At 53.7% G+C, this 23,067-nt stretch overlaps 1 protein-coding gene across 3 annotated transcripts in view; it reads right to left on the reverse strand.

Moving 5' to 3' along the window:
* RBM19 (RNA binding motif protein 19) overlaps positions 1-23,067 on the reverse strand; it is a 169,790-nt gene that overhangs the window by 8,003 nt on the left and 138,720 nt on the right. The window contains exons 24-25 of one of the 3 annotated variants that reach the window (XR_013175572.1): positions 20,007-20,119; positions 190-456 (exon numbers count right to left, since the gene is read on the reverse strand). Coding sequence is in view for 2 of the 3 variants with exons in the window: in XM_077159922.1 (XP_077016037.1) it covers positions 20,040-20,119 (80 nt within the window). In the remaining variant the exon portion in view is untranslated. Of the gene's footprint in view, positions 1-57; positions 457-17,089; positions 19,309-20,006; positions 20,120-23,067 lie in introns of those variants that run through there. The other 2 variants (XM_077159922.1, XM_077159921.1) reach the window with 2 other exon arrangements.

Here is a 23,067-nt window from a genome sequence, read left to right on the forward strand (position 1 = left end):
CCACACGGAGAATTGTCCTGGGTATGAACTTTAAAAGGCCTTTGGGCTTGGGATTTAGAAATAAAACTCCAATATATATATATATGAGTTGAAAAACAGAATAAGAAATATTTTAAAACCACGCGGGAATGGGGATGGTGCTTTCTTCAAGAATGGGACCGGAGTTCTTTCTCACAGGCCACTACTCACTTGGGGTCTGAAGATAATTTTACTCCTCTGGGGAAGAAATCCTGAGTGCGAGGTAGGCCTGGCTTCCTCTGGGGCAGGGTCCACGCTCACTTGTCAGTGCGACGCATGGATGGAGAACGTCTGGCTACCCCCTCACGGTCCAATGAGGCAGGAAGTGTCTCAATGTTAAATGTCCAGGTATGTGGGGTGGAAGCTACAACCTCCCTGCTGCTCCCCCAAAAGGCAGCCGTCTTTCCCCTGCCCCACTGAGCACCACCAGCCAAGGACCTAAAGAACAACAAGAAAAATAAGGTGAAACAGTGCTTCACCCAGGAGTTCAGCATACAAGTAACCAACCTTGCAAATAGGCACCAGCCTGCTTGCCCAGGGAAAGTGATCACCTGCAAGGTGTATTATGAAGGAGGCTAGTTTATTTATGCTGCTTTGTCACGCTAGTTGGGGAAGCCTGGGGGAGAAGGCGAATGCACATGATCTCTGGGAGGCAGGACGATGGCTTTTATTTTTCTGGCGACCGGCCCATAAGCACCTTTCAACAGAACTCAGCATAGAAATGAGCAGATGCGGCGGCGAGCGCGTCCTGCAAACGCCTCTGTCCAAACTCTCCGGCTGGGGCTCCAGCTATGAACGAATCAATCTCAAAAGTTTGAGATTGAAAGAAAAAAAAAAAGTTAAAGCAGAGGGATGGGAGAGGAAGAGACAGAGGGAAGAGAAAAAGAGAGAGCGAGAGGTGAGAAACACAAGAACCCATCTGGGCAATGCAGCACATTGAAATTGCCCCGCATTAAAAATTCACCAGCCAGTGAATTTTCAAGGGATTTGTAGTAATTAGATGACAAAATGCTGGCAAATCTCAGGCTTGCCAAAGATGTTACTCAGGGGTCAAAGACTCAACACTTTCGGCTGGGTAATTTGTAAGTGTCAATCACTCGCAGCCATCAGAGAGAAGGGAGCGCTCTAACGGCTGCATCCTAACGAAGTCGGGCGCTGCAGCCATCAGCGGCCCGCGCCGCCCCCGCGCCCCCCGCCCCGCTCTCAGCTCCCGCACAGACGGCCGCTGCGGTCAACCAGGCAGGCCGACCCAAGAGTCCAACTTCTTGTTTGGGCTCCCCTTTCCGATTTTTGGAAAGCAGAGACCTGCCGTGAGCCGTACTTCCGCGGAGGAGAAAGTTTCAGCTGACACCGGTCTCCCCCAAAAGGCAAAGCGGGAGCCCCTGTGTTTGGGTTGGGGTAGACCTCCGCGTCAGCAGACCTGGCCGTCCACCCGCAAACTGCGTGCTCAGCCCAGGGCCTCAGTCTGCTCATCTGTGAAGTGGGGACAAGGATCCTGAACCCCCCACTCCCCTCCCAGGGATGTTAGGGCTCAAAGGAGGGGAGAGGGGAGGGAACTGTAAGGTGGACACATGCCCTGCCCTCATGGGGCATCTCAGGTGGGGTAGGAGGAAGGGCCACAAACCCATATGAAGTATGCAATGAGAGGGTAACAAATGCTCTGAAGAAAATGAAGCCAACAGAGGGGCTGGAGTGAAGGGGGCACTGCTTTACCCATGGTGGGAGGGGAGACTTCTCTGATAAGGTGACATTTAGCAGAGACCTGGAGAAAACAAGGGGCCGGTCAGGAAGATATCTGGGGGCAGAGAATTTTCCAGAGAGGCCAGCAGGGCCAAATCCTGAGGTGGGGACAGGCTTGCGTGTTTGAGGGACAACGGGGTGGCCCCAGTGCCTGGACCGGAATGGACAAGTTGAGATGTTCCGAGAATTCCCATGAGGCCGAAGACTTGGACACAAGCAGGCAGGGCTGGGGGTGGGGGCAGTGCCTCCCCACGCCCCCAGCAGCCTTCGGTACTTTGGGGCCCCCTGAAGCTGACTTGGGGAGCCCACTCTGGACAGTCAATTCTACCTCCCCTTACTCGAGTCCATAAAAACCCTAAGCTCTTTAGAGTCGGAAAGACAGAGGTGAGCTTTGTACTGGCCCAGGCTTCTTTCCTTTCTGTCTCGGGGGCGGGAGGGAAGAATCCCTGCAAGCGCCGGCGTGTGGTGTGAGGACCTGCCCAGGTGTGGCCGATGCTTGCCGGGTGGACTTCTTCCTGCTGCTGTGCTGATGGAAAAGCCAGTAGCAAAGGGACCGGGAGGCCAAAGCTGAGAGATGCGGGGAGACCACGGGGCCCAAGACTGCCCGTAACACATGGGCGTCTTCTTCTAACAGGGTCCCATCTCCCCCGACCGCTTCCACCCACCAGGGGGTCTGGAAGGAGCACTGGCTTTGGGCAGCCCGGCGCCTGACACCTGCCCCTGCCGTTGCTGAACCGTGTGGCCCTGGGTGAGTCACCTCTTTGAGCCTTAGTTTCAGCATCTGGAAAATGGTCCCACGAGCCCCACTCACACGGCCCAGGAGGGCCAGGCCCACCACATGGTGGCCTGGTGAGAACCTGGCCCAGGGGAGGTTCTCAGAATAGCTGCACTTCCAACCATACCCAGGCCCCAAAAGTGAATGGTTAGAGGGACCCTGGCTGGCGGCCTGGGAGTATCCCAAAAGACAAAAGACTTCTACAGCCACACTGTTCTTTAGGGAAATGAATTAGGGTGTGAATCTCTGCTTTAAAAGATAAGGGGGGTGGGGTGGGGGGGACCCGGGAAAGATAAGGAGCTGCAACAGTGTGTCACAGCTTGCTGCTGGATTTGCAAAATAAATGTCCGAAGTGCGATCTTTGTATATTTACAATGGTCTGTGTCTATTTATGCATTTGGCAAACGCTCATCTGGGGGTCAGGGGAGGGGTTCTGGGCTAATATTTGTAAATCACTTTTTCCCTTCAGCTCTTGCTGGTTTTTTCTTCCACGGGGGCAGGGCCAGTGCTGCCCTCACCCGCCTCCTTCCCCTGCCTGGGTCTCCATCTCTGCGAGCCTTTGCCGCAGGTTTAACTGGGCTGTGAAACTACTCAAGGGGAAAATGAGAAACTACCCAGTGTTTCAGGGGAGGCAGTGGGCCGGGCCCCCAAGCTCTGACAGCAAAGCCGCGCCAGCCCCAGACGCAGAGAGAAGCCCGAGGCCCCCGGCCCAGCAGGCAAGCGCTGGCCGCACCCAGCGGGTCCTAGCCGCATTTCCCCGAGCTGTGAGGGAGCCAGGAAGCGGCCACTGGAGATGCAAGTAAAAATTTAGCAGCAGCGGCGAGTTGGCTCAGCTATTCCCTCCGGCCCCTGACAAATATTGCCCGCCTTTGCAGTTTAGGCAGCAGGTTCTGAGCGCTGACCTGGTGTCTGTTTAGGAATCGATGGGGCCGATAACAGTAATGCAAGGAACAGTAATAACAAGCCGCGGAGGCTTGCTGTTTGCCAGGATGCCTGCTCTGGGCCAGGCGCTGAGAAGCCCTTTACGAGCGAGCGTCCTCTCGGTGAATCCTCACAACTGCCCAGTAAGATCGGTGGCATCACTATCATCGTGACAGCGAGGCCACCCCCACCCTGTGCGAAGGAGCACCCCTGCTGCTTTCTGGTTTTCCAGAGCCTTCCCTCTGATTTCTTTGCAACTCTCCTCTGCCTGATAGTTCATTATGTTGCATTACATCACCATACCTTTATGTTCTGTGATAGTATGTGTATTACATACTGCCTTGCTGGACGCCTAGGATGTGAGCTCCAGGAGGGCAAGAGCCCATGTCTGCTTTCTTCACTGCAGTAGTCCCGGGGCCGTTCACATACATTTCCCAAATACTTGGACCCCAGAGCTGGGTGGGCAGAGCTGGGCCTCAGCCACCCTCTGGCACTTGGTCCTCTGCAGATGCTCGCAGGATTCCAGCTAGGGCCCAGCTACTCCTTGAAAAGTCCTTTGTAATGTCAAATGCTATCCTGACCCACGTCCTGCTTCCTCAATAGTCATCCCTTCCAGAACATGGAGGCTGCAACTGCATGAACTCAGAGATGCTTGGAGGGGGTTTCTGAAGCTCTCGATGGGCTCTGGTGTCCATGGATCTACGGCTGGGGGATGGCGCTCACGGTGCTCCTGGGCTGCGAGCACAGAGAACCCGCCTGCCGGGGCCTGGGTGATGTGTGCAGGGAGGAGCTGCTGAGGTCAAGGCGTGCAGTCCGGAGTATGATCCTGGGTTCAAGTCCCTTAGGAGCTGGGTGGTCTGGAGCATGCCCACGGGGCTCTCGTAAGGCTGCGGCACATGTCACAAGTGGGCACCGAGGTTGAGCAGCCACGGGCTGGCCCCACACCCACCCATCTCCCCCAGAACTCTAGTCTCACCCGAGTCCAAGTGCTGCCACCTCTCTATCCAGAGGCACTCCTGGCATAAGACCCAGCCCACCACCAACCACAACCCTGGGCTCCAGCCCTGGGGCAACCCCGATGCCTCGGCCTCTGTACAAATGGAGTCACAGCCGAGACTCAGGTCACGGACTGTAGCTTGAGGGCAGACGTGGGCCTGGTCGTGATGGGGACAGATAATCCTGGACAACACAGGCTGCTAGCTTCTAAACAACTGTAGGTCACCCCATATCAGAAAACCACCTGTGGCCTGGAGGACACTGGCCATGTGACCTGGCTGGAGTGTGACCTGGCTGGGATGCAAGCTTCTGGAGGCCGAGGCTGAGCCCAGGGCCACCACCGAGTCGTGCCCCTGTGCCCCTTCCTCTTCCACGCGTGCCCGCTTGCATACACCGCCCACCCGCTCTGTGCTCCCGCTGCCCCGGCCTCAGCACTCTCAGCCTGTCCTCGCCGCAGGAACCATCTGCTCCCCACCAGCCATCTCCGGGTGGCTGGGGAAGGGGCTCTGGAGGTCGGAGAGACCTGGGTGGGACACAGCCCCAGCCTCTTCCGAGCTGTGGGGAAATGTTGGTACCCATGAGCCCCAGGGTGTGGCGAGGACTCGGTAAGTCACCACTGGATTTGATTTTGTCATTCAGTCCCCAGGGTCTAGACGTTTGCTCTGGCAGGAGGGTGGCCGCCATCGCGTGGGCCAGACCCGGCCCTCGGAAATGTCCAGGGCGGTGATGTGGTGGTGGGGTGGGGTGGGGTGGTAGGGTCTTCTGCATTTAGCCTCAAAGTTCTCAAATCCGCACTCTAGCATGCCACCGTCCCCGCCCCCTCTGTGGAAGGGATCTTGCCCTAAAAACGGGAGGCTGCGGCACCGGCACTGGCAAACAGTCACTGTGCTTTATTCTCTGCCAGTCCCCCTCCCCCAGGCTCCTGTTAAACATCCAAATGCCCCTCCTGCTGTGAGGAGAGGGGGGGCACCTCCAGTCCATAGGAACAGGGAGCCTGGCCGCAGCTCGCTTGCTGGCGGGGGGGGGGGGGGCTGCGTTTCTCTATCTCAAGGGCTGATGGGGAAGGCCCGGGGAGCCGTGTGTGTGTGTGTGTGTGTGTGTGTGCCGTGACCTGATGATGAGGGCGGTGGTGGGGTCATGAGGCCAAGGGGGTCTGCTGAGGATCCTTGCAGGTGCTGAATGAGCTGAGGCCAGGGTGGGGAGGTGGAGGGGAGGGACCTGCAGCTGAGAACCATGCTGTAGCTCACTTCAGTCTTGCGACTCCACTCAGGAGGGTGACCCTGGCCCGGTGGTGCCATAGCCCCACAGCTGGGTGGCCATCCGCCTGGTGCACTGAGTCAATCCTCTAAGGTGGCTGCTGCTGTCATCCCCATTTTACAGAAGAGGAAACCGAGGCACAGAAATGCCAGGTTACTTTCCTGAAGTTACAGAGCTGGTGGCGCTAGGGCTGGCATCCTTCACCCGTCTGCTCAGCCCCACCAAGACGGGTGCGCTTCCAGTCTCCTGTCGCCCCCGGCTGCGGGGAAGACGAGTGAGCCACTGTAGCTCATGGGAAGGGCTCAGGGCCCAGTAGGACTGGCCCCCTCCCCACTCTCCATGCACTGCCAATTGTCCCCACACCGTGGTCAGATTGGGAGAGAGGAACTAACCCACCCCAGCTCACTCTGCTGGGCTCCCACATGCCCCAGATCAGCCAAGTGCCAGGACGGCACCAAGCACCCCGAAAGACCACAGCCTCTTTCCCCAGCCCTGCCTGGGCAGGGCAGCTGCCTTTGTCCTGCTTCACCCTCTCCTTGGAGGGCAAGGGTCCCAGCGACACTGCATGCTGCAGAGGCACACAGCCTGCTCCCAGCTCCCTGGGGGTGCTGCCTGTTGGGGGACCCCTGCCCCACCCCTTGGGCGACTGAGCAGACATGAGCCACCCCGCCAGCAGTGGCTCTGCTGTCAGCTTTTCCAATTCCAGTCACATCGTGCCCACACCTGCCTGCCGCTGCACGCCGCCACCAATACTCTCCTTCCCCAGACCCAGTTTGGGGTGAAAGCCTTGCTTATTAGTCAATCTGGATCCCACTTACAGTGAATTACCAGGCCTGATTGATATTCATGAGTGGATACAGCTGAGGCCGCTGCAGACTGCCACGTGACTTCCAGCCTGCTAGAGGAGGCCGCTTGGGGGGACAGGGATCTGTGCAGTCCCCACAGCACTGCTTTCCCACCCCTGTGGCTGCAAGACCTGCAGGTGTCCCAGGGCTTTCAGCCTGGGTGGACAGGGGCTGGGACACAGGGAGGCCAGCAGCCACAGCAACCTAGCCCCTCCTCCTGCTGGAGCCCATTCCCCTTTGCTTAGCTACCTCCCACTCACCCTTCAGCTGAAGTGTCACCTCCTCCGAGAAGCCCTCCAGGACCCCGGCCATTGGGCTCTCATATGCCCTGCTCCCTCCCCGCATGTGCACAGCGAAGGCAGCACAGCCTGCAGTTAGTTGCCTGCACTTGGGAAAGAGTTCCATCCAAGGGGCTTGACCTGTACCCATGGTTTGCAACCCTCTGCCTGGGCCTGGGGAATGGCTAGTTTAAGGAGGATCGAGTTGCTGGGCTCACCCCACTGGAGGGAGGAGTCCTAATTTCCAGGTTTTCTGATGAGGAAGTGGAGCAGATTGACATGCCACAGGGCTGGCTGGAGGAGGAGAGGGAGGCAGATAATTCCTGGGGTTCCGGGGAGGGGTTTAACCTCTCACCCGTAAGGGCTCGGGTTTTCTAGAACTAATCTTGCGGACTCAATGGCTTTCATCCCAGAAGCAGAGACTAGCAGGCAAGAGGCAATAAGAAGAAATATTGACTGTCAATTCAAAGCAAATACAAACGTTTACAATTTCCTTTCCCAAAACTTCTCTCTTCATTTTAAAAACTGTTTTAGTCTATCTGGTGGCGGGTGAGGGGTGGGCGCATGTACCCTTCTCAGAAGAGCAGTTGCCTCACTGGGAGAATGGAAGAACTGCGCCTGCTTTTCGGGCCCTGTAAAGTTAATACCTGGGCCTCTCTGAGAAGAAACGAGAAGGCCCTGGCTTTTCAATCCCGTGAACAGGATTGGGCTGTTGATGATCCCCGAAGGCATACTTTAAAGGGGATTAGAAGGAGGGCAGGGCTTGGCCTGAGCTTCCTGGGTGAGTTCCCCTTCCCTGAGGATGGCTGGAGCTGGAGGCTGCCAGGCGAGAGGCGCTGCCATGACCTCCGGGAACTTCCTGGACCACCTGGCTGTGCTAATCAAGCAGGACGAGACCAAAGCACCAGACCAGAGCACCGAGGAAGGACAAAGAGCACAGACTTTTCCAACAGGAGGGAATTAACTCCCTGCTGGGGGAGGGGAGGCTTGATGAGAGCCACCTGGGTCCCTAGAGCCTGCCCAATGCCCAGGGGATGAAGCGGGCAGACAAGCCACAGGAGAGGTTGAACTCACCTGCCTGGCTGGGATCTGACTGGTTGTTTATCTCAAGGCTGGACTTGGGGCTCCGTGGATTCCAGTCAATACAATACTGTGGGTGCTCCCTGCGTGTGGACACTGCTGGGAACAAGCTCACAGCTGGTTGTGCTGCAGAGCCCAGAGGGAGGTGAGCAGGGAAAGTCGTGTCTACACCTGAAGGGGCAGCCAGGTGAAAGGGGCTTGGGAAGTGTGAGGGACTGGCCCAAGGAGGGCGGAGGCAAGGCTTGTTTAAGAGGCATGCGGCATTAAGTAACACAGGTCAACTATAGCAGGGCAGATATCTGTAAGAACTTTCTACTTGATATTTTGAGAACATTCAGTTTTGAAAGCTGATCAAATGGTATCTAAGTTTTAAATACTTAGAAAGAACTTTGCTATCCGAATATGTAGATTTTTTTCTTTGTTGCCTTAATTTTAAATTGGTCTATGAAACTTACGCAAACACAGGCTTTACAACGATTATATGGAGACTTAATTTAAATATACCTATGGTTAACCTAACTAAGATATTCATTGCTGGTGGTTCTGAGTACATTGTTTGTTTTCTTAAATAAAAAAAAGAGGCATGTGGCAGAGGGACTGACACTTGGTCCCAAATTTTCACCCCCATCTGTGCCTTTCAGATGTTCCTTCCCACAATGAATTTGGGCTTCTCCACCGTGAGCTGCTCTGCCAATTGGGCGGGAGCAGACTTGACACAAGGGAGGCTTGAAAAGGCCCTTCCTGTGTGCAACAGTGGCTCAGTGGCAGAATTCTCGCCTGCCATGCCGGAGATCTGGGTTCGATTCCCAGTGCCTGCCCATGCAATACAAACAAACAAACAAAAACAAGATTGAAAAAGCCCTTCCTCTCTTGTTCTTCTGCCTGCACCACAAGAGTGTGTGTGGACTGGCTCGCTGGAGGACGAGACGGCACTAAGACAGCCCAGCTGTAGCCAGACAAGCCCACAGCCAGTCCCCCCAATCCCAACCCCTTGGCTGGGTCTCCCCCGGGTCTTGGGGACCCAGCCAAGACCTGCAAAGGCGCCTCCTCAACCTGCAGCTGAAAGCAGAGGCAGGGATGACTGCAGCCGAGGCAAGAATGCCCGCCTGAGCATGTCATGAGCTAAATTAAGTACCTACTGTTTGAAGCCACAGGGTTTTGTGGCTGTTTGTTAAGCAGCATTGCTGTGGCAATAGATAACTAATACAAGATAGAACTGGCAGAACTTGTTTTTTATGTAGTAGATATTTAAGGCTTTGAATTTCCCACGAGGCATACCTTTAGCTGTTAGAATCAGATGTGCTATTACTGTGATTTGGTAAATATTCTGAAATTTTAGGTCTATTTTTTTGACTCCCGTTGATTGAAATTTCCAAGGGCTTTAAAAGAAAATACAAATTTTTACTTTTATTGCACTGTAATCACAGGATGTGGCTGATACTTCCACCTTTGGAATGTACTGAGGCTTTCTTTGGTGGCCTCATATATAATGCCCTTTCATGTTACCATGACTCTTTGAAAAGTAGATATATTCTATGTTGATGGTAAAGAATTTGATATTTGAAGCCAGAAAAATGCATACATATATCCTTAAAACCAGTGGCTACAAAACCAGAGCACAGACAGGTTGCAGGAGTGGGGTTAGGGGATGGGGCACCGGGTTCCATGTGGAGCCTCAACCTCCCCCTCATTAAAATGAACTCTGAGCAGGGCCTGGGAATCTGAGGTTTAACAAGGTCCTTCTCCCACCCCATCACGGTTCCCGTGTGGGAAGTCAGTGACCACTTTCTGGATAACACTGGCCTTTATCTTTTGTTTGCTTGCCCAAAGAAAAAGGAATTAAAGTCTTCTTTAAAGGGGAATTAAAGTGCCTTCTTCCACTTCATTAGCCCTGGAACTTGGGTAAGTTATGCAATCTCCCCGCGCCTCGGTTTCCTCCCCTGTGGGATGGGACCACGCCCATCTCACTGCGCTGCAGGGAGGGCTGCCTCCAGGGTGCCCAGTCAGAGTTAGGCTCAGGAACGGTGGCCACTGCTGCCCTGGCCTCGGATTCCTGGGTTTGTTCTCTAGGGTCAGACACAGCACTGGCTTTCAGGCCTTTGCTTGAAAGGCAAATAAATAATGATCTTCCATTTCTTGCAACCTAAAGAGCATTTGAAATGGGGCACAGTGTCTGCTTGCTCAGTCAGCCCTCCCCACAGCCCGGTGAGAAAGGGAGTCAGACCTGTTTCTGTACTTCATACACTGATTTCTAGAGTTTACCCATTACACAAATGGTCATTGATCACCCACTATGTGCCCGGTCCCACCTGAAGGTAGGCACGCTCCCAGCTGACACCAGACCCCCATGTCCGCCACTCACTCTCCCCTACTCTGACTCATCTCAGGACCCCGGGAGTGATGACTGCCCCCCTCTCAGGATGCAGGGCAGACTGCTACAACTGTGGCTTGAGCAACTGCCAGCAAAAGAACAGGAGGAGGGTTTTCTAGGAGATGGGTGAGGACATTCTTTCTGCAGAGGCAGGGAGGGACACACGGAGACGTGCAGAAGGAATAGAAGGATTTGCTTGCAGGAGATCCCTCCCTGGTGGTGGCTGGCTCTGTGGAGGGGTGCCTCTGGATGTCAGAATACAGAGTGACCAGAAGTGGGTCACAAGGAGAGGTGGGCCACTCTGCATTGCTGCTCTCCCACTTACAGACTTTCCGAGGCTCCCTCCTATCCATGGGGTAAGTCCATACCTCGCCCTTCAGTCTGGCTGCTACTCACCCACTGGGATTCAGTGTAGATGCCACTTCCTCCAGGAAGCCTACCCTGCCCTTCCTTTGGGCTCTCCTGACCACCAGCCCTTTCCCCTGTTCCCGTCTCTGCACAACAATGACCTGGTTACTTGGCCATCTCCCCAAATATACTGTGGATTTCATGAGGGCAGGAGCCAGCCCTGTCTTGCTGTTGCATCCCAGACAAAACGCTTGTTGAGTAAAGGAAAGGGGCTCAGACTGGCTGTAGTCAAAAAATGTGCCCAATCAGAAGCTGTGAGTACGATCTTATTTGGAAAAAGTGTCTTTGCAGATGCCAGTAAGTTACAGGTCTTGAGACAAGAGCATCCTGGGTTATCCAGGTGGGCCCTGACTCCAGTGACAAGTGTCCTGGTAAAAGAAAGGCAGGAGATTTGAAAGACACAGAGAAGGCCACACGAAGAAGGAGGCAGCGATGGAGGGAAAGCAATCACAAGCCAAGGAACGCCTGGAGCCCTGGGAGGGCACCCAGCCGCCGACACCTTGATTTCGGGCTTCTGGCTTCCAGACTGTGAGAGGACAAATTTCTGTTGCTTTAAGCCATCAAGTTTGGTGATTTGTTACAGCAGCTTTAGGGAATGAATACCCTGCCCTGTCACTGGAAACCTTCCTGAAGATCGGAGGAAGAGAAACAGTTATAGCCGGGAAAACACCATTCAGTGGAGACAACGCCCTTAGGATGCATTCGGCCAGGCATGGCCAAGGGGCACAGGGGACACAGGGCGGCAGTGAGGCCTTCACTGCCCCTGCCCCACACCCTCCCTGTCATACGGAGAAATCAACCTTTTGTCCTCATAAGCAACAATACCCTGTGCTTCCTTAGGGTTTTTCACTGACATCCAGTGCTTGGGTCTAATGTTGACCTTAAACTTTTCTTGGGTTAAGAACTGGAGGAAACAAGAAAAGAAAATTACAGGACAATATCCCTTAAGAATATACATGTGAAAATCCTCAACAAAATCATCAAAAGAATCCAACAGTATATTAAAAGGATTATATACCATGACCAAGTGGGATTTATCCCAGAAATACAAGGATGGTTCAACATAAAAAATCAATGTAATATACCACGTTAAGAGAATGAAGGGGGGAAACGCACACGCGATCATTTCAACTGGTGCAGAAAAGGCGTGTGACAAACTCCACCACCCTTTCATAACAAAAACACGCAGAATTAGAAACAGAAGGGAACTTTCTCAACGTGAGGAGGACGTTTGTGAAAAACCCACAGCATGTCTCATGTCAGTGGGGAGAGACTGGAAGCTTTTCCCCTAAGATCAGGAACAAAAGAAGGAGGCCCTCTGTCACCACTGTCACTTAACACTACACTGAGACTTCCAGCTCGAGCAATCAGGCAAGAGAAAGAAGAAAGAGGTATCCAAACTGGAAAGGAAGAAGTCAGATGACCTCTATTCACAGATCACATGATCGTATACATAGAAAATTCTAAAGAATCCACAAGAAAGCTACGTGACCTAAAAAACAAACTCAGCAAAGTTGCAGGACACAAGATAAACATGCAGAAGTCTGTTGAGTGTCTATACACCAATGGTGAACAAACTGTAAGGGAAATTAAGAAAATGATTCCAATCACAATAGCATCTAAAAGAATAAGATACCCAGGAATAAATTTAACGAAGGACGTGAAAGGATTTTACACTGAAACGATCAAAACTGCTGAAAGAAATTACAGATGACCTAAGCGATGGGAAAGCCAGCCTGTGCTCATGGATTGGAAAACTTAATATTTTGTTAAGATGTCAATACTTCCTAAAGTGACCTACAAATTCAACGCAATTCCTATAAAAATTCCAGGAGCCTTTTTTGTGGAAATGGAAAAGCTAATACACAAATTCAGATAGAACTGCAAGAGGTACCAGATAGCCAAAACAATTTTGACAAAGAACAACAAAGTTGGAGGACTCACACACCCTCATTTCAGAACTTATTACAAAAGCTGCAGAAATTTAAACAGCGTGGTATTGGCAGAAGGACAGACATACAGACCAATGGAAAAGAACTAAGAGTCCAGAGATAAAAATTTTGACAAGGGTGCCCAGTCAATTTAAGGGGAAAGAATAGTTTCTTTAATAAATGGTGCTGGGACAATGGAAATCCACATGTGAAAGAATGAATGTAGAGCCCTACCTCTTACCAAATACAAAAATTAATTCCAAATGGATACATAACCTAAATATAAGAGCTAATACTGTAAAACTCCTACATGGAAACATATGGAAATATCTTTAGGACCTTGTAGTAGACAATGAATTTTAAGATTTTACACCAAAATCAAAAGCAACAGGAGAAAAAATAGATAAGATGGTCTTCATCAAAATTAAAAACCTTTGTGCAATGGATGTTATCAAGAAAGTGAAAAGAGAACCTACAGAATGGGTGAAAATATTTGGAAACCATACATCTGATAAGGTTTTCCTATCCTGAATATATAAAGATCTCATACAACTCAACAACAAAAAGACAGAGAATCCAATTAAAAAAACGGGCCAAGGATTTGAATAGAAATTTTTCCAAAGAAGATACTCAAATGTCCAATAAACATATGAAAACATGCCCAACATCATTAGCCATGAGAATGTAAATTAAAGCTACAGTGAGATACCACTTCACACCACTAGGATGACTATTATTAAAGAAAAACATAAATAATAAGTGCTGGGGGGATGCAGAAAAATAGGAACACTTATGCATTGCTGCTGGGAATGCAAAATGGTGCAGCCACCATAAAAAATAGTCTGGAAGTTCCTCAGAAAGTTAAACAGAATTACCGTTATGAGCTGGCAATTCCACTCCTAAGTATACATCCCAAAGAACTGAACGCACTGGCTCAGACAGAGACTTGTACACCAGTGTCTGCTGCAGCATTCTACACGATAGCCAAAAGGTGGAAGCGACCCAAGGGCCTGTCAGATGAATGAATAAACAAAATGTGGCATATATGTAACAATGGAATATGATTCAGCCAGAAAAAGAAATGAAGTTCTGATACATGTGCTATGGACGAACCATGAAGACAGGATGTTGAGTGAAATAAGCCAGACACAAAAGGACAAACATTGTATGATTTCTCTAATAGGAAATATGTAGAATAAGCAAATTCATGGAGACAGAAAACACAATCGTGGATACTAGGGGTGGTGGGATGGGGGAATGGGGAGTTATGCTAAATGGTTATGAGTTCTGGTTTGGGATGATGAAAATAGTATGAAAAAAGTGGTGAAAGTTACATAATACTGTCAAGGTACTTAATGTCATAGAATTGTCCACTTAAAACGGTTAAAATGATTTTTTATGTTAAGTATATTTCACCACAAATAAAAAGAAAAATAAAAAATTGGAAGAAAGCATATTTTTGATCCTTTGTAGCAAACAGCATTGCCTCTCACATGGGGTTGGGTTCTTAAGTCAGCCCAAGGACAGTCAACTTGACCTTGAAAATGCCCTAGGAAGGACCAACATAGAAGCCCCACTACACCAAGCTGTTTCCCAAGCTTTGCCCTCCCGCCTCCTGCAGCAAGAGGACCTGCAGCTGAGAGGGCCCTCGGCCTCCCAGGGACAGCCTGCTTCCCAGCATCTCTGCAGTTAGGTGTGACCATGCGACCAGGCCCTGGCAAGGGGACGTGAGCAGGAATGGTAGGGCAGGGCAACCCTCTCCTTTCTGTCCTCCCTCATCCTGGCAGGGGTGCGGCACAGTGGGAGCCACCGTAGGAGGCGTGGCAAAGACAGAAGTGGAGGGTGGCAGAGCTGCAGCGCTGAAGCATGAGCATCGGCCCAGGCCTGCTTCTACTCCACCTAATCCACGAGAGAGAACTCAGCATTGACCTCACTGAAGCCTGATGCACTCTCTCTGGAAGGCCACCACGGCCAGCTGACCCCTAGCCTTGGAGCAGGCTGCTGCTGTTCTTTGATCGGGGAGCAGTTGAAGAACTTGGTTTGCATTTCAGGGTCCCCCAAATATCTTGCAGCTCGCAACTCACCCCTGCTGCAGTGAGCAGCTTATGCTGTGAGGGCTGGGGAGAGGGCTCAGTGGTGTGGACGCAGCCAGGTCAGCTCCACCTCCCAGTACATCCAGGGAATGTGGACTGAGACCCACTGGTGGGAACCAGGGTTTCTGACATGCCTCACCTGGACCGCCACTTAGCAAGCTGCCTTCCTTCTTCCACCAAGCCAGAGGCGGGGCAGGAGAGGATGGTCTTCCATGCTCATGCCTTGTGAAACACATTTAGAACAGTGGTTTTCAAACCACTGAGGTACCCAGGGGAAGAAGAAAATGTGGGGGACAGGCCTTTCACCCTGATTACGAACGAAACAGTTCAGCATCATGTTCTCCATGTTGGGCTTCTGAAGAGGACTTCTGTTTGGAAAAAGGGTTCTTTGGCCAAAAGAGCTTGAAAACCATCTAGAAGTGGCTTTAAAATGAACTTGAAGCTTCTGAGCTACAAGCTGGGATTTCCCAGCCCTGCCTACACAGGGCCGTGAGTTCCCCACATTCCCTTGGAAATTTCGGAAAGAAAAAGTTTTCCATTCTGTCTTCAGCTCAGACCTCTCTCCTGAACTGAGACACACCTGCACCTCACTGCTCCTTGCCTCCAGTGGGATGGCCAACAGTCTTCTCCAATATCATAGGTTCGAAACCCAACCCTTGTTTTCCCCTTGAGCCAGCCCTTCCTGTACTCCATCCCATCTCAGCACATGACAGCTTTTTTCTTCCAGTTGCTGAGACCCTGGTTCAATTAGGGCATCAACCTTGGCTTTGCCCATCATATAGCCAAATCTTTAGTAAATTCTACTGATTCCATCTTCAAAATAAGTCTACGGTCTGAACACCTTTCATCTCCCCCCAACCCGCCCAACCTCCCTGGTCTAAGTCATCCTCCCCTCTCCCCCAGATTTCTACAACGGCCCCTGCCTTTGTCTCCAGCTCTGTCTGTGATCCTCAATAGTCCAGTCTCAACCCAGCAGACAGAACGAGCCTCAGCACCAAAGCTTGAGCCTGTAGAGTCGACTGTGCAGCCCCGGTGGGTGTGGGGCCCAGCCTGCCCCTTCCTCCTCCCCACTCCTGCAGCTCTGCCTGGGCTGGCCTCCTTGCTTCTACTTCGCTCCTGCCGTCCATGGGAGGCTCATTCTCTCCTCCCCACGTCCCTGCCCTTGCCACCTCCTGCCAGCCCCAGAGAAGAAAATGTCTGTTCACTGTCTGTCCCTCACATTAGACCGCTGCTCCTCGAGGCCGGGGCAGTGCCTGCTGTCCTGCAGGCCTTCTGCTGGATGCGAGAGGGAAGGTGCCTTAGGCTTGAACCTCTGCCTTGGGCTCGGGGCCTCCATGAGCCCCCCAGGGACGAGGCCCAGAGCCCAGCTCCTGGGAGCCCATTGTCCTCAAATGTGTTGCACGGCCTGCCCCATTATCCCCTCTCCACCCAGGAACCCTCAGATGTCAGGGCAATGCCCGGCACCCTCCATGGCCACCCTGAGCCAGCACGCTCGCCCCTTCACCCGGGATTGCTTGCCTTTGACTACATTTAAACGCAAAAAAAGTAGTTTCAGGACAAGTCGCCAGATGGGAAAAAGCATCCTCAGGGGTAAAAAGGGGAAACCCTTCATGCCAGCCTTTAGGCTTAGTCCAAGATTCACCTTCCCTTCTGAGCCTCAGTTTCCTCATCTGTAAGGGGAGTATGCAAGGGCAAGGGGAACGGGGTGCCTTGGTGGCTCTTAGCAGGGTCAGGCCCCCCAGTACTAGGCACTTTGGAGAGAGGCTGGAGAGGCACAAGGTGGGGAACTCAGAGTCCCGCTAGGGAGAAACGACACCTGGCTCAAAACCACACCACCAACTCTCTCTGGTCAGACTTTCCAGCTGTGAACCTACCCTTCTCTGACTTGCCAAGCCAGTTTCCTAAAGGAAACCTCCTTTTACACACACACACACACACATACACACACACAGTTGGTTCTGCTTCCTGGGAGAGCCTGACTGCAGGGGCTTTAGGTGTGGCCCCGGGGCTGCCCTCTGCATTGTGCTCTCGGGGATGTGAATCCCCCTGGCTGGGCCGAGTTCCCATCTAGTCTGCTTCCCTCCCACAGCGAGGGGGAGAATGGGGTCCCCATTCTGTCTCCAAATAGTCACCAAGCACCCACTGCCCTCCAGGCACGGGGGCAGGCGGTGCACACACACCAGTATGGACCCTGTCTCCCAGGGGCTTCCAGTCCAGGCAGGACGACAGGCAACCAGTGACCACAGCAATGGCCACGTGCAGCTGAGAAAGCCACAAAGGTAGTCGGGAGCTGGGAGAGTGTGAGAAGCAGTCTAGGGGAAGGTGACTACTTCAACCGCACAGGCACCCCGGCTGGACAAATTACTATTAATCAAGTGTTGTATTAATCTTTTATTAAGACCGTGGCAAAAACTGCTACGTATTATCACTGAAGCGCGGCAGAAGCGACGCAGGTGCCGGAAATAACCCAAGAGGCTCTCTGGCAGGATGGGAGGGTGTGTTCCATTTCTGCCAGGTGTGCCAAAGGGTTAAAGTCATTTTCATTAAAATTTAAATTTCAGCAGGCGCTCATTCTCCCGTCCCCGTCTGCCTTTGAACATGTGACTGGCAACCATTTCATATTTCAATCTCGGCAGAACAAATTGAATTAGATGTTGAAACCAAATTCGGCTCTGTTCACCAAAGCCTGCGTGCCCGGCTTGCACTAATCCCTTCCCCGACGTGCGGCGCCCATGCGGGCTCTGCGAGGAGCGTGCCCGGCCGCAGAAGACAAAAACAACGGGAAAAGCAGCAAAAGAAAAGGAGGAAAAGCACGCGGGCAGAAGCCGCTGAAAACTGCCCGATGTGTGATGTGCGGGTGTGAAGGGCCGGAGGCGACACGGCTATCTGTCCTGGTGCCCCTGGTCCCAGCACAGGGCCCGGCACATGGGGGACATCCAGCAAGCATCTGCACAGTGACTGAGAGCGGAGGGCGCTGAGGACCCACCAGTGGCCTGCCTCCTCCCCACTCTCTCCGCACGCCTGCCCCTCCCCACGATGGGACATGATGCTGGGCCCTTCCAGTGTGCACGAAGATTGCACAGGGACCGGAGCTTAACTCTGGTCCGGAACCCTTCCCATCCCACCTTGGGGGGGGAGGTGGAGTAAACCAGACTGAGGATGCCAGCTTGCATTTCTCAGGAGGAAGGAGACAAAACTTGCAGGCGTGGCCAAGGACCCCCACTTCATCCCCAGGGCCCCCACCACATGGCTGCTGGCCCTGGCTGGCAGGGCTGCTGCTGACTTTCAGAAAAAACCCGCGTGAGCCCTAGAAGCAGAACAGTTAAGAACAGACGAAGGCAACCTTGGGGCTGAGGGAAAGGGCTGGCCTGATTCCTGACTGTGCACCTCAGCAACCACCATCAGCAGGGCTTGGGTTTGGCTGGAGTAAGGGGGTGAATGATTCACCTGGAACTGACTTTTTGCCCCTAGGCTTTGCAAAAGGATGGCAAGTTGATCAGTGGGGTGCCCAGTCTGCCTGCTCTGGGGCCGGTGGGGAGCGTGGCACCTCCTCCAGGAGGCCCTCCTGGATACACAGGCTTCTTTCTGCCACTTTCACTTTCTGGGGCATCTCAGTCGTGCCCTCTGCCTCCAGTTGGATTCCCAGCAGCCTGCTCCACACTCCTGGCTCTGTCTCCCCGAGCCTTCACCAGTATAGCCCCATGCCTCTCTTGAATGACAATGACTGTAGTAACTATGGCTACTTTAGCCCTCACTTGGCTTGGAGCAGCTGCTAAACGCTCTCCAAGATTTTATATTTAACCCTTAAAAATATCCGATAAGGTAGGAGTTCTTCTTGCACTCACTTTAAAGATGTGGAAATCAAGGCTCAGAGAACCCAAGACCCTTGCTGTGGGTCAGGCAGGCAGTGGGTGGCAGGGCTGAGGTCCCAAGCTGGGGTTTCCACCCAGGGGCCTGAGCACCTGCTCTCTGGAGTCCCCGCCCCTCTTGAGTCTGCCCCACTGTCACTCATTCCTGCCCCTCGAGGTTTCATCCAGGCACCTGTTAGTCCCCACAGGCTGACTGCCTGCATCCTGCAGTGGAGAAGCCGGAACCTTCCTCCTTGCCTCAACAATGTCTGTATAGTGTTGTACCTCAATGGGCACAGGGTGCATCCACCTCACCTCCTTCCCAGTCCACCTGCTCCGGCTCCCCTGGACCCCACACTCTGGGCTCAGCCCCCAACAGACAGAGAAGCTCAGATCCCCAGGGGGTATTGTCGGGACTCTGCCAGGATTTGCACAGGTCAGTCAGACCCAGCTGCTGCTTTCCCCCCAGCCCATGGGGGAGGGCCAGGGAAGGTGTGTGCACATGAGGATGGGGGGCAGGGGGGGCAAGTCCTGGCAGTTCAGAAACCAGTTTCTTGGACAGGTGGACACAAGCAGGAATTCTGGCTCAGTAGTCTTGGAGGTGAAAGCAAGAACTGGGGGCTGGTGGAGCTGTCTTGCAATGCCCAGCACTGTGCTGGGTGTATCTTGTGGATCATTACACTGGGTGCTTCTCGAGGCCTGCGGTGCTGGTGCTTCCCATGGACTGCTGCATTTATTTCTGACACCCTACGAGGTGGGAACCAATCAGAAAAGAGGAAGTTGAAGCCTGGGGAGAGTTAGGGAACTGGCCTGAGGTCCCCCAGCTTGAGCTTGGAGGAGGTAGGTTTCCAACGACTGCAGAGCCTGCCCCTCACCCCCAAATCTTGGCTGCTCCCAGGGTGAGGGAGTGTGAGGTGCCAGAGTTCTCACTCCCAGTATGTTTGCGCAACCTTCAGCAGGCTCTAAATCCCTCCACACTTGACCTTCCTATCCATGGGAAGGGGGTGCCCTGCCCACCTCTCGGGGTTGCTGGGAGCGGCAAATGGAAGAAATTATGTGAGAGCTGCTGGCAGGGCTGGCTCAGGGCAGGTGCCAGTTTGTTTTCAATTGCTTTAGGTCCTTGTGCTCCCGCCCAAGGGGCTTCCTGAGTGGCCACACTGCGCCCTGTTCTCCCTGGCTCTCCACTGCCCTGCAGAGCCGGGAGCCATGCAGCATGATGTCTGTCGGCCGCGTGAGTGGGCGAGGCGCCTGGAGCCCTGCTTGTGGCAGCAGTGAGGTCACGGGTCCTCACTCACCTGGGCCCCGTGGAACGTGGGGCAACTGCCGTCTGCCCTGGGCCCCGGCCCTCACCCCCCGCAGCACCATCCCCACCCCCAGCCCGCATGGCTAAGGAGCGCAGAAGCCGGAGCGGCTGTCCCGGTCCCCAGGGCCCCAGAACCACGTACCCTCGCAGTGCCAGCTCGCAGCTGAAGGGTTTGCTACTCGCTGTCGTTTTCACTGTCTTCCAGCTGCTCCAGGATCTCGTCCAACACCACAGACCGCTTTTTCTTCGGGGGCTCTGTGGGAGCCCAGATGGCAAGAGAGGAGAAAAGAACAGCCGAGAGGGTTGGGAGGCAGGAAGAGAGAAATGACAGGGAGTGGGAGGGAGAGGAACAGAGATGAGCAAAACGGGGTGGGGAGAGGGATGAGGGAAAAGACAAAATGAGAGAACAGAGGAGATCGAAGCGGTAGGAGAGAGAGGGAAGAGACAAAAGGGAGGAGAGGAGAAGAGGCAGAAGAAAAAACGAGAAAGGTAAAGAGAAGAGAAAGTATGAGAGAGGAGAGGGGCAGAGAGAAATACCATGGGTTAGTCCTCAGCTTCCCTGGGGGTGAGCTGCTTCCGTCCTGGCCCCCTGAAATTCTGCTGCTTCTCCCTGCCCATCACCTGTCCCCCCCCGCCACCTTCTTTCACCGCAGAGAGCAGAACCCATTTAGAAAGGGAGGGGGGAGGCTTCTGTACTAGCTCCCATTCCAAGTAGGTCAGGGAGTACCATGTTTCTGCCTGGCTTGGGGACTAAAAGCCTTCAGAAAGGCTGAGCCCAGCACTGGGTAACGTCTGGGGAAACAAGTAGATGTGGTTCCTGTTTCCCTGGAGGCCGTGGGCTCCAGTAGTACAGTAAGTGCCTGGCACACAGTGGGTGTTCAATAAATGCTGGGTGAATGCATACAGAGCTCAGGGATTCCAGAGGAGGCAGAGGATCAATTTCTGTTTGGGAATAATAATTAAGAGGTGGCTTCAGAGAGGAGGGGCTATTTAACTTGGGCTTTGAAGAATGCAGAAGAGTTCTCCGCGAGGAGAGGATGAAGAGGTATGAAAGTGCATGGTGGGCACAGCAAAATATATGACTCCTGGGCCCGAAACAGTATTTGTTGAGCACCCAGTACGTGCTCTGGCTCTAATCTGCTCAACAATCCCACAGGTAAGTATCATTAACTGTTACCCTCAGAGAGGTTAGGGGTAACGTCACATTGCTAGGAAATGTCACAGCCAGGATTTGCACTCTCGTCACAGCAGGAACTGTTTTATTTCTTATGAAAGTCTTTAGTGCTGGTGAGAATATGCTCAGGGAAGCAGCTGCTGGTAGAAAGGGCAAGCCGGTCCCTTTGATCTTCCAGGAAGGGAACGGAAGAGGGGCCTGGGCTATGGGCCTGCTGCTCTGATTCTCCCTCTGCTGATCTACCCACTTGCTAATTGTTCAGCTCCATTCACCACCAACACTTGATTTGTAAACAGGCTGTCGGAGTCCCCTCCTTTCCACGGTGTCTCCGCAGAGTCGAGTATAGTGCCTGGCTCAGAGATGGACAATCTCGGTTCTCTTCTGGGTGGTCCTGGATCAGTGACTTTACCATTTCCTCATTCTGTTCCTTCAAAGTCCATCAGGACACTGACCCTTGCTCAGGACTCCCCGTTCCAGCCCTCGCCCTCCCCACCCCAGGCCCTCTCCAACCTGTACACGGGGCCCTACCCCTCCCCGGCTGAGCCTGCAGCTCTGCATCACACAAAGAAAACATCCCAAGCGCTTTGGTGGCTTCACCGAGCCGGCCCTCTTCTGGCCCAGCCCCTGCCCCCTCACTCCTGCACCTCCCCGGAGACCTTGGCACCTGCAGACCCCATGGCGCCCTTCATCCAAGTCTCCCGCCACGTCCTGCCTTTCAGCCGCTGTGGCCCGGCCTCTGGCCTCCACCCCTGTATAACTGACCTATGGCAGGCACCTGTGTCCTGCTTCCAACTGAGCCCCCTGCCGGCTGCCCGGTGCCTGGTGGGTGCTCACGAGAAACCAGCCGTAGGAGCAGAGAAGGAACAAACGGAGCAGCAAAGGGGGGCCTGAGCAGAGCCCAGTGGCACGGGTGAGAAGGCGGAGGAGAGTGCAGGAGGCGGCTGTGCGACGGATCCCAGCCCAGGCCGCCCACCCCGAGGTGCTCAAGGCCTGGCAACTGTCACTATCATTGTTAATCACGAAAAGGGAGATGGGGCCGGGCCAGGCAGCGGGAGCCCACGGCTCACACTCCCGCCTCCTTCCCTGGCTCCTCCCAATGCTCTTGGCCTCCTTATAATCACCCCACTCTGGAGGTGTACAATGGCCTCTGGAAATCCAATCTGTGAGTAGGTAATAGGAGCCGGGAAATAGAAGGGCAACAAAACAGGGCTGCAGACCTGGCACCGATGACTCCCGTCCCAGCTGCTGATGACTGGGGGCGGGGGGTGGGGGGGCTGGCAGCTGCCTCTGGGGCCAGAGCTGGCCAGGGGGGAGGCCTGGGGTCTGAGGGTGGCAGTAGCAGTGGTGGCAATAGCAACTGTCATTACCTGTGCAGAACATTGGTTCTCTCCCTCAGTTCTGACCATAATTCAGAGGCAAGGGGGGAGGTTTCATCCCCACTCTTTGTGTCAGCTCAACCTCTGAACCAGATGCAGTGCCTGCCCACTCCTGCCTGCCCCACTGCTGTGCCAGGGCCCAGGGCCCCATGACCTCATGCCTGCTGGGTGGCACCAGCCTTCTCACCGGCCTCCCCTGAGCTCCCTAATGGTCTGCTCTAAACAGAAGCCTGAGGGACCCCCTTTGAGTCAGCCAGGGAGGTCACTCCTTGGCCTGACCTGGGCACTGGCGCCATCCACTGCCTCCCTGAACTTTCCCATCTCCATATTCCTTGCACCCTCTCTGCTCTGCCCCTGCCCTGCACTTCACAGCTCCTGGCACACATTCCCCCCACCTCCACTGCTCTACCTCTACCCCCTGCTCCACCCCAGGGCCTTTGCACCAGCTGTCCCCTCTGTGTGGACGGCTCTTCCCCCAGGAAGCCACTCAGGGGCATGGCTTCCTCATTGGGGCCTTCCCTGACCTCCCTGCTTAAAATCACGAGTCTCCCAAGCCCCCGTCAGTGGCACGCCCGGGCCCCCTTTCCTCTCTCAGTGTTCTCCACTGCCCTCATCACTAGCTGTATCTTTTACTTTTTAATTCGCTGTCCGTC

Source organism: Tamandua tetradactyla, chromosome 5 (genome assembly GCF_023851605.1).
Source record: "Tamandua tetradactyla isolate mTamTet1 chromosome 5, mTamTet1.pri, whole genome shotgun sequence".
NCBI lineage: Eukaryota > Metazoa > Chordata > Mammalia > Pilosa > Myrmecophagidae > Tamandua > Tamandua tetradactyla.